We start from the raw sequence: 14,555 nt of genomic DNA, 5'->3' as shown, positions 1-14,555 counted from the left end.
TCTATTTCTAAGATAGTTATCAGGGACACACAGGTCAACACTGCCCAGAATGGCAGAGTTCTCATTTATACCTCGTATAAGTCGAAAAAAATACATATCTAAATAAAGATTTCTTCTAAATTGCAAACTGCAGTATGTAAGCATGCCTAAGAGAAAGTCAGTTGGATAAAGCCACGGATAGTATCCGTACAACCTCAAATAAAGGAGTCTCAAGAATTTCTTCTGAACCCTCTCCACCATAAGGCCATACTTCAACTGACGCGGTGCCCAAACAATAGACCCACTCTCAAGTCTGCTTCGAACTAAAGAATTAAATAAAAGTTTTAATACCGTAACATCCGAAAAGACCCGGGAAGTACGCATGACGAAGCCCAACATTTTAAGCGCCTTGTTACAAATGGTAACTATATGGCTAATAAATGTCAGTTTACTCTCAAACGTAATGCCAAGATCCCTTACAGATGATATTCGTGACAGAACTCTGCCATGCATCGAGTATTGGAAAAACAACACTTTTGAGGCTCTGGTAAACGACAAAAGATTGCATTTATCAATATTGAATTCTAGTTTATTACGCCTGCCCCAATCTAATATATTATCTATATCAAATTGGAGCTGACGACAATCGTTCAAGGTGACAACTTCCAAAAAGAGTTTCAAGTCATCAGCGAACAACAAAAACATAGCATTTTTTATTACCAATGCTATGTCATTTATAAAAATCGTGAACAGCAACGGCCCTAAGTTTGAGCCCTGAGGGACACCAGAAAATGTGTTAAAGGTCTGTGACTGATAAAGGCCGTACGATACGTATTGTTGACGGTTCCTAAAATAACTCCCGAATAGCTTCAAAAATCGATCAGACAATCCAATAAGTTGGAGTTTTTCCATCAGGACATCATGATCGACTTTGTCAAATGCTTTCGAGAAGTCGTTGTAAGAACAGTCAACCTGGTGACCTCTATCCAGGGCCGATGACACATAATTGGTAAATACCATCAGGTTAGTTTCCGTTGATCGGCCTGCTCTAAATCCATGCTGTTCATTTATTATAAATGACTTAAATTTTGGAGAAATCATGTTGTGCATGTACTGTACCTATCTGAAACCGTAGACTCGCAATATTATCTTTTGAAGCAGAGATGGCATTTAAATTAAATTTAGTGATATATATCTTGTTAGTAATGTATCCATCCATTTCTTAGATATTGGAGTCACGGAAGGATGATAAAAAGTACTGTATAAAAAAAGTGGCGGCATTTTGGCACTGCTTAGGGGCGGCATTTTGTCTCGGAACGTCACTGGTTATCGTAATAGATTTTTAGGCTGTCGCCGCTTGTTCTTTATCCTTCTTTCCTCAATGTTTCGGGCTCGTTGCAGAGAACATTTTCATGAGAACTATATATCGATACCTCAGTTCCAAAGTGTAACAACTCAAGCAACAAAGCATAGTTCTGAGATAATTTTGAAACAAGATTTTGGGCAGGTTTAATCTTCTACTGTATATCTAATTTTTATAGTATTTATAATATTATTATACCTAAACATATTTTTATGTTTTTCTGATATTATTAATAGGAGTTTTCAGAGGTTTCCACAGGATTAAAATATGATTCTAAACAATAATATTCACTGTCATTCTAAAATAATCACAGATTATCACTGACTTGTTACATTTTGAAACTGATAGATGTCGGTATTCTAAGCATTTCCTCACACTTAAATTCAAAACTTTTATACTTTGGAACTGAGGTATCGATGTGTATATATTATAATTTTGCTGATACTGTTGATGACGCTCCCTGTAGACCAGTGGTTCCGAAGCTTTATGTTATTACGCCCCTCTTTAAAAAATAAAATTTTGTCGCCTCCCTCTTTTTTATTTTATAAAATAATACACGTTTTTAAATGGTAAAAAATATATTAATACAACAAAATAATTAAAATTAAAAAAAAAACCCAAATGACAAGATAACAGCAAGTTTTTACTATACATTCATTATTTTTTTTTATTTAATTTGTTTTATTGCGATGGATATGCTTGTTTATTAGCACAAAGTTTATCAAATTCAAATGTAGGTGTCATTATGGAGAGTATTACTCGTAACTATTTTTCTACTAAAAAACGGGCTCAATATTTGGATTACATTGCAGCTAACGCAGAATATACCGTATCGTATGCATATGATGTTACGAATGGCAGCAGTAATTGCATTACTTTGCCCGATAAAGTACTTAATATATTCTTCACTTTAATTGAACTAGGGTTTCACTATGAAATTCTTGTTTCGATGAAGTATCGCATGATCATTCATCAATTATTTTTTCTTCAATCCAAATTCATCATTTTGTTCATCGACAAATGGATTCTGTCTTATGCCGTTTTATAAACTATGTATGCACTTGCAATCTGCAAACCAGTGGTTACATTTCTGTTCAACTTTTCACGCCTCCCAGTTTGGAAATCGCTGCTGTAGACAATGCACTTATAATTTTTAAATAGTGCAATAATTTAGTTTAATACAGAAAAAAAAATCAGATGAATTATGTATTTTCATAAACTCAAATACTCAACGGGTAAACAGAAGCAGGCAACCGATCTCGAATAAGGAAGAATACGGGATAAATTTAAACACAATACGTCGAATACTGACAACTGCTCTCGGTTTATGCATTGACGCTCATTTAATATTGGTGTATTACACACACTATTATACGTCTATAATGCGTGGTTAATTTTTGTAGGACACTCACATATTCAAAACCCTGCTTCAAAATGTACTGTATTGGTAAATATATAGCCTATCGGAATTCTATTTATTATCTTCTCTAGTATGTTTATAAAAATATGTGCAAAAGTATTTTTATATTACATTATGTATCACAAATTGTAATGTGATAATATTACATCGATAGACAAACAAAAATTAATAAATGCACATAGATACCACAGTAAATTGCCAAAAAAATCAACAAGCACACTTGTAACCCACGTTACAAGGCGTTGCCTCATTTCCACTATCTATTTGGCTTACAAAATGATAACCAGATAAGATGAGATAAGAAATCGTACATTATCCTACTTTGGCTTAGTGCCGCTTCATGAAATATTCTCATACAATGAAAACAAGCAACATGTAACGCACGTACAAAGTTGTAAAAAAAGTACAATCTATCCTAAACATGAGCGGCCATGTTTTATTGTTTTGCCAAATTGTTGTGATTAATTGGAAATAAGTGTATGTATAAATTATAAATATACATTGGTGACAAGTATCTAAATTATTTATAATATACTCTAGTGATGCTCTTTAATTCAGATTGTGATGTTTATATTTTTTTGGTGAGTGATTGCTTAATGTAAAAATTTGTCATGTTGATGACACATTCCATACTCAATACAACAATTGATTTGGAAAGAGAATATTGAAAAATGCTATAATAATCCTAGAGATTTTTTTTTTATTCATTTATTTGCTTATCTGACTATCAATAGGGAAACGTTTAAAATGAAATAATATCATTATTTACCCAATACGAGATAGCAAAAATAGAAGATAATATTGTTTTAATATTTTTCGAAAAAAAACTCTCTCATGTATATTATGATATGAAGTAGGTATATCTTTGTTATGTATTGTATTCAGTAGGTTTAAGGCTAATACAAAGTAATGGTTTCAACTAATTCTAATAAAAAATATGATTAATTAAAGACTTGAAAAATTGAGTAAGTACCTAAATCTCTAAAAGAACACAATATGCAATAAGCCTCATAAGTAAATCTATTCTCTTGATTCAAAATAACAAAAGATGGTCGCCAAAACTATCAATATTTAAAATAAGAACTCTGTTTCGTACTGTTTGAAATTTCGTCGTTGAAAGTTAAGCGCGAAATATATCATGGTGCACGTCGCGTACTATCACGTGACGTCACAATTAGCTACGGGAAAAGTGTGTAATGTCGTTTTTGGTGTTTAAAATGATATCAGACTGATGCTCCCATCCCCGAGCACATAAACTTTTAAACGAACATTGTCAGTGAGCAAAATCTGCCGAAATCACCAGAACAACAATGAGGTTACCTCACGATGTACCGCACTGCATTGACACCTGCATAACTCAATGAACGTTTTTTATCATTTGCCTACACAATTTCGACTCATCTCAAAATCGCGTGTTTTTTGTTTTTGGAGGTTGGCAGTAGAAGTTGTTGTAGAATGGTGTCTATTATCTATGGTCTGCAGGTTGCGTTCTGTTCAATATATTATCTATGGATGTAATATCGCAAGTAATTTTAACGTTCGCACACGTAGAAACTGTTAAAATTAATTGAAAATTAGAATAATGAATAAATATTAAAATTACTAATACATTAGAGTTGACACTCCCCACCATTGAATTTACAGGGATGGTAGTCGTTCAAAATATGGTGCAAAATGACGAAACCATAGACTAAATTTATCGTCGTGACAACGTGACAGTACGCGACATGCATCTCAATATAATCACAGCTTTACAATATCCGGAATGTGATAGTTATGTGTTGAAACCCCATTCGATGTAAAAAAGAATATTTTTCACCTCTGATGTGTTATGAAAAATAATGTAAATTCGATAATTAATAATGTTACCTACATTCTTGTACTTATATTAGTATTATTTCACTATAATTTTCAGTACTGTTGACATCCATATATCCGTGCCAAAAATGAGGCCAACTGTGACAATCTATTGGCTGCTTGCGTCCTGGTGCATGCTTCGAACTGCATCATCTGCTAGAGCTCCCGGTCTTCCCTGTCCCAGGATCTGCGAATGCTATTTCACTAGCAACGTCATGTTGAAGGCGGACTGTTCAAATCGAGAACTAGGAATATTTCCCGAAGGAATTGACGCGCAGGTATGTCCTTCTGATAGCATCAGTTAAAATAAAATTTACACCTGCAAAATTTAATTAGCAACCACACGGTGTGTGCATATTAGAAACCTTTCTTCCACTTGCATATTTTTAATTATTTCTAAACAGTAGGGTTAGTATGAAAAGGTATAAGACGTGGAGTAAGTGCTAGGTACATTTTATATAAACATAAATTGGATGATTCACAATAATTATGGATCAAGTCAAATTTTCATAAAATTCGATTGTTTTTTCAATAGCTAGATAAAACAGATTTCTATATTTTGTGTTAATATCAGAATCGTAGTTCGGCAATTTTCCGCATAAATAGCAATACTAGTATTTATAAGACATCAAATTGAATGTGAATCATGTCCATTATGACAGTTCCTTCAGCAGTATAAAGAGGCATTTGCTAACATTGATTTGCTAATATTAATAAAGCCTGAATATACTTTATGCTTCGACTATTTATTTAAATTGATCCATGTACTATCAAAATATGGTAAGTACATAATATATAGAATGAAAATATTCCTGAATTTTACAAAAGGAGTTTTAACTTTAGGTCCAAATATCTCAGGACCTGTTTTGACGGACTTGACCATAATTATTGGAAACCACCCAATTATTGGTTACATGTAAAACAATTCACCGTGGCACAGTTCACCGTGAGCTTTCTTATCGGAAACGGATGGCCTAAGATATACTATACGGTCTCCAATTTTATTCGATTAAATATGAACATTAATTCAATTTTCATAGCTGATTTTGGCAAATTCAAGAATGAAAACCTAACCTAACAATTATTAATAATCCAGTATATTATCGGCTCATTTCAAAATTTGTTTGTTGCTATCTTCCTGTAAAGTGTAAACCGACAAGAACCGTGTTTTATTTAGACATGAATTTTATTTCAGTAATATTCCACTGTCCAGTAGTTCATAGAGTAAATTAATAGATATTATAATATATACAAAAATTACATCGCTATAAATATGTTAGGCTAATATAACTACCGATAATATGACTGTGGTTTTGACGTTATGTGTGTGTTTTTTACAATACGTGTGTAATTATACTATCATCATCAGCCGGGGTCAATCTACTGCTGGATGAAGGACTTGGTCGAGTTGGGTGCCATTAATACAGATAATCGCAGGGACCGAAAAACAGTTCCTCATCACTTTTGTCTTTGAGACGTTTATCTTTAGGCCGACCGTTTGACTGACATCCGCGAGTTCTTGCATTCTACCTTGGAGGTCGTTCGGGTCTTGTGAAAGTATAACTATACCATCTGCAAAGCGCAGGTGACTGAGGTGCTCCCCATTAATTGGAACACCTTTTTCCTCCCAATCAAGTTTCCTAAATATTTCCTCAAGAGTAGCGGTGAATAGTTTAGGTGAAATGGTATCACCTTGCCGGACACCTTTGTTGATTGGGAATTTACATGACCGTTTATGGAGTTTCACGCATGCTGTGGCATCACTGTATATACTGTTCAAAATGTTTATGTAGCGTCTGGAAATTCCTTGGTTGCTAAGGGCGTCTATAATAGAAGATTTTTTTATTGAATCAAATGCCTTCTCATAATCAATGAAACCAAGGTATAGTGGCAGTCTGTATTCTTGATACCGTTCTATAACTTCTTTGATGACTTGGATGTGGTCCATCGTGCTATAGCATCTTCTGAACCCAGCTTGCTCTCTCGGTTGATTCTCATCTAGAGCAGTTTCTAGGCGGTTGGAAAGTATTTTTGTAAAGACTTTGTACAGAATTGGCAATAAGCTGATTGGCCGATAATTTTTCAGGTCTTCCTGATCTCTCTTTTTATGGAGGATGATGATCGAGGCACTTTTTCACGCCTCTGGGACATTTTCTTCGCGCAGGCAGGTTGTGAACAGCCGTGCTAGCACTTCTTTCACGGTCTGTCCGGCTCTCTTGAGAATGTCGATCGTAAACCCACTTCTCCTGGAGCTTTTCCATTTTTCATACCTCTTATTGCATGCTCTACCTCGTCGGTAGTGACTTCAAGAAGACAGTTTTCCTCATCATCGTTCCTCAGATGGTTTGAACTAGTCGCATTTTTTCCATTTTCGTCATTATAGAGCAAACTGTAGAATTCCACCACTCTGTTAAATAAACTATCCCAGTTTCGCAAAACAGTAGTGCCGTCCTCCGCTTTAAGTGCTGTGATTTGCCTTCTCCCTATCCCCAACCGTTGTTTGTTTTTGTTCAGACTTCTCCCTGCTTCCACAGTAGCCTGTGTCAGCGTCATATTAATTCTACGGAGGTCTTCACGTATGTTTTTACTGAGAGTTTTGCAAAGAGTAGAGTATTCGGGATCGATTGATACTTGAATATGACTCTTTGTTTCCCTTCGCTGTTTCATTAGATTTAACGTATCGGTTGAAAGCTTTTTTGGGGGTGCGGGCTCTGATGCGACTTTGTCTGATTGTTCTGCAGATTTTAGTATTATGCGCGTTATGCTTTCTGCATTTGAGAGGGATATAGGATCATGTTCAGCCTGGAAAGATGTAAGTCTATTTGTCAGTTCATTTTGAAATTCGGCTTTGCTTCTCAAGTGTATAATACCCTTGAGCTTCTTCAGCAGTTTGGATCTTTCGAGATCAGTGTTAAATCTTATCTTGCATCTCACCATGCGATGGTCACTGCCTGTATTGAATCTGTTGAGTACGGTGCAGTCTTGAAAAATATCCTTTTTGTTGGTGAGAATGTAATCAATTTCACTGGTTCCTCCTGCTGGGCTCCTCCACGTCCATTTGCGAGGAGGCTTCTTTTTGAAGAAAGAATTCATGACATGCAGGTTATTTCTCTCGGCAAACTCGAGCAGCATGTCGTCCCTTGTGTCCCTCTGGCCGTATCCAAAGCGCCCGACAGCTATATCGTCGCGATGGTAGGAGCCGATCCGCGTATTAAAGTCTCCCATTATGATGTTATAGTGGCTTGTTAATTAGTAATTATAATATATAATATAATATTATTTGTATGCCTGAAATGTACCAAATTAGTTGCAGCCCTTGTTTGATTGTATGAGTATCATAACTGGTTATATATCAGTGCCATAATTACATATCAGTCTGATTGAGCAAACCGACAATATATTTAAAATATATACTTACAGACAGGTGTCGTTGACAAATTATAATATGTTATAAAATATTTAAATAGCTATGTACCTAAGTTAATAGGTAACTAAAAAATACTATTATTAAGAAGCTAGGCTTTCAATAATAGCCTAAAATGGATTCTTTGCTACTGATAAATAGCACCACAATCGAAATTTGCAGTTTCTACTATTTTAATTGTCGCAATTAGATAGAATGTTCGTAGCATAATCGGTCAATGCACAGTTGGCGCGATACTAGTGATTGCACGGGTTCAAATCCCGTAGAGGCCGTAGAGCATCGTATTGTTTTTTCAAATATGATTTTGTCTAGTATGTATATATAGGTATATCTGAGGTGTTTTCAAATTATGTATGTTCAATATATGGAATGTGAATTATTCGTTAAATAAAACAAAATGGTTTATTAAATATGAAGAAATTGCATTACTCGTAGGTACTTAAATAATTTGGGACCCTTTGCTTGGTTCAGGTCCCGCTCCGTACCTATTTTTTGATAGGTTTATTTCTGAGGTTTTTTAAATTATGTATAACAAATGCTGCATCATTTAATCTTTTAATTTATTGAATAAAAAACACAATAAATTCTACAAAATATTTTTTTCGGTATTTTGATACTTAGGTAGTCACACCATTAAACACTAATCTGTGTTATGTAATAATATGATTAAGGCCATGCATTAGTTGAGGCACGGTCTAAAAAGATCGTTGCTAGGCGATGTGCGGATTGCGGGTCGCGGGTGCAAAAGACGCCTGTCAAACGAAATATTATTTCTCATATAAATCCAACATACGTCCATTTTATGTTCTGTTTATTATTCTATTAGTAACAATAATAATATATTCATTGACATGTTTTCTTTTTAAAGTAAATGGGTAACGTTTTTAGTCATCTTTACACGATTTTAGAATTAATTGGCCCGTCGCCATCACGCAGCAAAGTGACGTATGTCTGACTCGACGTTCTCTCAATGAATGCGAAGCGAGTACAAAATTTCGTCGCGCGTACAGTTGAAAATTATTTGGCGTTTCACTGATGCGTCACCTTAATATAATATGATAGCGAATAACCATAACAAATTAAATAAATACCTACCTAATACATTCTGGAAATCAGCCAATCGATTAACGTAAATATATCCCGATTATATAGACAGGCGTTTAGAAGATATTTTATATTTCAATCACAATCGTCGTTCGTGACGAAACAAGGGCTCGTAATGAACTGGAGCGCACCGGAACTCAGCTCCGGTTAGTTAAATCCCCGAGAGTATCACTTCGTCTGGTGGAAAAAATAATTAAATAATTTGACAATCTGAGCTACCTACGTCATGTAACTAACACAAAACCAAACACACTTATTTTTATAAAACACACATATGAGGCGTCTAATTACAAAAAGCGACAAGTCCACAATTCAATATTTTCGGGAAACAACGTTTTTATGTTTCAAGCTTCAATTATTTGTTTTAACGTGAGATTATTTTTTCCGTTGTATTCTATGTCAAAATTAGAACCAAATGGCAATTTGTTTCAGCCGTTTCCGTGGCACTGTCATGAGTTTACCAGATGCTACAGCATGGGAGACGCCCTTTTCAATATTGAACGTTCCCTTATTGGTTGACTTGACGCGCGCGAAATCAACCAAGCTTTAAATAATATGAAACACGGACTTGGCGCTTTTTGTAATAAATCGAGACTTAAAATATTTTTTTTCGTAGGGTTATGTCGCGTTTTGGAATTTATAGATCAATACATATTGTGTAAAATTATACAAAGAATACGTGCGTATTTTTTTCTCGATTTTGACCAAATGTGGACTTATCGCTTTTTGAAATTAGACGTTTCATATAATTAGATAAATAATATATTAATATTTTCGGAAAATTATAGAGCGCTCTGGTTCGTAATTTTTTTTATTTAGAGCGCTGGACGGAACAGTTCGGGGTGGGTCATTGTCCTAAGCCCTGTCGGTCCTTCACAATCCTTATTCGATCGATCCTCGTCCATCCGGGGCCACGCCATCCTATAACCGTAATTAAAAATAATTTGATTATGTAAGTACTTACGTACTTAAATTATTTTTGTTTTTTAACAATTTCAGACGCATGTACTGGATCTGTCAGGAAATGTATTCGACAACATTCCCACAGAGGTTTCGTCAGTGACAGCTTTGGGAAAACTGGACATGAGTGGCAATCAAATCAAAACACTCCCACCAACGGTGTTCACCAACATGACAGCGCTAAACGTTGTGGACTTATCAAACAATCAAATTCATTCATGGACAGATATCAACGCAAATTATATACTTTTGCCAGCTGAGAACTTAAACACACTTATATTATCCGGAAACAATTTGGTCACATTCGCAAATTTGAAAACCTCAGAGTATTTGGTTAGCAAATCTTTGATCTCTCTAGAGCTAAGCAATTGTGGGATTACATCAGTACATGGACGATCACCAATAAATGGTCTATCTATTCTAAAACGTTTAATATTGAGCTCCAACCCTTTGAAAAAAGTAACAAAACTCGTATCACATACTCTAGAATATTTAGATCTTAGCTATTGTGAAATTAGCTACATCGGATCTGAAGATTTTAAATACTTACCTGTCCTAAGGAAATTGGTGCTATCACATAACTACAGACTTACGATTTCCAGTAATATGGGTACATTAAACTCTGATTATTTAAATTATATTGACTTGTCATATTGTAACATGGGTCAGGCGGATCTTTCTGGTTTGCCAAATTTGAAAAAAGCAAATCTTCGTGGTAATATGATGCGAACTATAGATGCTAGGTATTTCCAAAACAATACTAAGCTGGATTTTCTTGACCTTTCTTCAAACTCGATTGCGTCTCTACACAAAAACTCTTTTGAAGGACTGAAGAGTTTAAAAATTTTAAATATATCTGTTAATTTGCTCCCATCGTTGAACTCTGAAACATTTTCGTACACACCCAATTTGACGAGACTGTATGTCTCCCGAAATTATATTTCCACCTTGGGAAGTCTCAACTCGCGCTCTTTGCAATTTCTGGATTTGAGCATGTGCGAAATTGAATTTCTAAGCAGTAATATTTTTGAACATCTTGATTCAATCATAGATATAAATCTTTCGAGAAATTTGATCGGCCACCTCTCTAACAGTATGAAATCTGACAGTTTACAAGTTTTAGATTTGAGTTATAATCGCTTGAGCACGATTGACAACGCGACTTTTTTTAATTTGCCGGAACTGACAACTTTGCATTTATCGGAAAATCGTTTCACCAACATGTGGAAGATATCATATTTTGCAGGCAATGGTAAATTATTAGAAATATCTCTGAAAGATAATACATGGCGTTGTGATTGCTCTGAGAACGACATGAAAGCCTTTTACGCATATTTGACATATAATCCTCGTAAAATTTGGAGCGATGATACTTTGTTATGCCATAGTCCTCCTAATCTATCTGGAAGAAATTGGATGGAAGCTTGCTATTACGTTTGGAACCCTCAATCCGCTTTGGGAGATAATAAAAGAGTTCTTTCTTTTATGTTCGTAATATTCTGTGCTTTCTTTGGTGTGTTCATCGTAATTTCGTTAGTTCGTCGCGTTAACCAGGCTAAACTACGAGCCGCGCAGGTTGAAAGAGAAAGAAATGCTGCAGAAGCAAGGGAGAGATTGAGAGAAGATAGAATGCGAAGAGAACAGGAAGCGCAAAGAAATGCTCCTGATCCCAGAGACTTGATATCACCTCCGACATATGACGAAGCATTGCTGATGCCCCGATTGGACGGGTCTTTCCACTCCTTGTCAGGAGTTGGACTGAGCCAAACGAAGCAGAAGAAGAAAGCGAGACGACGAACACGTTCGAGTGGAGATCTTCTCGAAGAATTGAACTCCAGTGAGGATAGACGAAATCAAAGAAGGAGGCGATCTACAGTATTGCAAACGTCTCCACAGGGAGAAACAGATTTTTCTGCTACACCATTTATAAATAGTGCAGATGGACACGTTGAAGTGACAAGAGGACAAATTCATGAGAGTGATTTATAATATGGCTGAATAAAGAAATTAAATATATTTTTTAACAAATTAATTAAGACTCAACATCGTGCAAACGTGAGATCATTTTGTTATAAGAAAATATAAGGGAGTTGAAGCATATTATCAAAATTCGTCCAACTTTGTTTAAGAGTACATACCTACTTCCTAGATATCATTTATTTTATAAAACAAAATCCATCTTCCTTCGCTTTTATTAAATTAAATACTTATTTTATGGTATGACTATGACTCATTTTTAATCATTATTTATTATTGGTAGAGATTAATTTAATAACTTAGGATAATATATTATTTAAAATAATTTGTGATTGAAAATACTAAGTAAGAATCAATCAATATAGGTGTTAAAACAAAGACTTTTCCAATTTGTACTTCTGAGATTCAGCTTTTACTTAAAATGAATAACATATTTTGAGATTCACCATATATAAATATTTTTTACGACACATGTTTCACTCACTGGAGTTTTATTAAGTACGAATACTGAAATGTACATTTTCGTTTATGTAATGTTATAATTCTTGTCGTTACTGTGTTTAGAAAGGCGAAAAAGGAAGTAATAACTAATATAGGACGAGATGGTTGGTCAAATTTCTACTTATAATTCAGTAGAGAGGGTGAAAATTTTTGACGAGTGGGGAACAATAATTATTACAGTTTAAAATCTTATTAATTAATATTGGTAATGCTGTATTTTTTTATTATATTTTTATATATTTATTTATTAATATTTTTTTCAGGAATCTAAACTATTTATTTTCACCTCCACAGAATGGAGTTTTTAATGCAAACTCATTTTCGTTTTTAAGAGAAATACATGTTAGCCACCTATTGAAACTTTTAGGTCCATACTCTAGATCCAAACACACATCGAAAAATAACATGTGAATTTGTCACACATGGGGTTGGTCCCCGGGACCCACTCCCTGACATATATTAGCGTAACCGCTCGGCCAGTATTTTGAAAATACTGTATTTTAACAAAGTTATGATCATTTTCGATTAGATGGTTTGAAAATTCTGATAAATTGTTAGATATATTTTGATTGCTTGATAAAACTCAACTAGTGAATGTGTCGTAAAGCATATTATGTGGTGAATCTCAAGTGAACAGCATTCAGCGTTCATTTTAAGCTCAAATTACATTGGCAGATTCTCAGGCCAGCCGTCTGGCCCGATCGTGAAAAGTCATTTTTGAGTCGTTCCCTGAAGTCGTGGCAGATTTGGAACCATTCTTATTTTTGGACACGATCGTGCCGAAGATTACGAAAATATCCCAATTAACATTGAGCTTCCAAGTGTGGCCTTACGAGCCTGTCGGTTACATATAAATTGTATGTATTACAATTTCACAGTAGCACAGTTTGCCGTGAGCTTTCTTATCGGAAAGAGTTGACCGTATACATAAAGTGATCTCTATAGCACCAAGATGAAAAAATTACGCGTTGTACTGTATTTCTAATTTAATTACATACTTATTTTCTACTGACTTTCCATTGTATTTCGGTAGTTTTTATTACGTTTTAAGTGTTTTAGATACAATACGGTTTACAGGAAGCCAGGTGCGAACCGCGCCAATTTTCATAGCTGATTTTGGCAAAATTCATGAATTCAAGAATAAAAACCTAACCTAACCTAACAAATAATCCAGTATTTTGTTAACTGTCAATTCATGGTGGAACTGCATTGTATTGTTGTTTTTATTTAATAAAACGCAATTTTTTATAGTACTTATTCCACTTTTAATTAATATATTAGGACCGGTTTCGTCCGCTTCAGTGGGACATCGAAAATGTCCCACTGAAGCGGACGAAACCGGTCCTAATATATTAATTAAAAGTGGAATAAGTACTATAAAAAATTGCGTTTTATTAAATAAAAACAACAAAATAATCCAGTATATCGGCAATTTTCAAAATTCGTTTGCCGGTGGCTTACTGTAAACCGATATGAACCATGTTTTATGTATACATGAATTTTATCTCAGTACTGACCCAAAGAGATTGGACGGTCTTTAATATACAATCATATTATATTTCCGATATGACATTTCACAGTAAAGTGTGATACGGCGAACTGCATACGTACAAATTTCCGGACACGGAGCGTATCATGTTTTGCGTTTGGCGTAACACCACAAATTCGATGACTGTCTTGACTACATTCATTATTTTAACAGACAATAATAATACAAAACAAAAATAATATGTATCATTGTAAATACTATCAATAAGTCATTAAGTACTTCATCTAAATTTGATTTGTTGCTTTATTTATAATTGTTAACACTAGAAACTGAGCGTATGAACCAATCAAATCAATCAACAATCGTCGTTGGTAGCTGAATCAAGCTTCAAGTCAACGATTGCTCGCGACGATCGTTGAATTTGTTTGGATCTGCGAGTCTCCTAGTGTAATTAGGCCTATAGTATACGACGTCTTCAAGA

At 34.7% G+C, this 14,555-nt stretch overlaps 1 protein-coding gene across 1 annotated transcript; it reads left to right on the top strand.

The window, feature by feature from the left end:
- The first annotated feature begins 3,115 nt into the window (after positions 1–3,115).
- Positions 3,116–12,191, top strand: LOC147072507 (uncharacterized). The gene is made up of 3 exons (XM_085947326.1): positions 3,116–3,239; positions 4,678–4,897; positions 10,147–12,191. The coding sequence occupies exons 2-3, from the start codon at positions 4,709–4,711 to the stop codon at positions 12,094–12,096; spliced, it is 2,139 nt and encodes a 712-aa protein (XP_085803452.1). The 5' UTR covers positions 3,116–3,239; positions 4,678–4,708; the 3' UTR covers positions 12,097–12,191.
- Positions 12,192–14,555: the final 2,364 nt, after the last annotated feature.

The sequence above is a fragment of the Rhyacophila brunnea genome, unplaced genomic scaffold (genome assembly GCF_057557595.1).
Source record: "Rhyacophila brunnea isolate RB1 unplaced genomic scaffold, BYU_Rbru_1.0 scaffold_2, whole genome shotgun sequence".
Taxonomy (NCBI): Eukaryota; Metazoa; Arthropoda; class Insecta; order Trichoptera; family Rhyacophilidae; genus Rhyacophila; species Rhyacophila brunnea.
Note: the sequence above shows the minus strand (reverse complement) of the source record. Positions and strands in the feature narration are given on the sequence as shown.

What these genes read in the sequence shown, in the direction of transcription:
- LOC147072507 (XM_085947326.1), top strand. Translation starts at nt 4,709, where the DNA reads ATGAGGCCAACTGTGACAATCTATTGGCTGCTTGCGTCCTGGTGCATG. An exon ending in CCGAAGGAATTGACGCGCAG is followed by an intron (nt 4,898 to 10,146) that starts GTATGTCCTTCT and finishes TAACAATTTCAG; the next exon opens with ACGCATGTACTGGATCTGTC.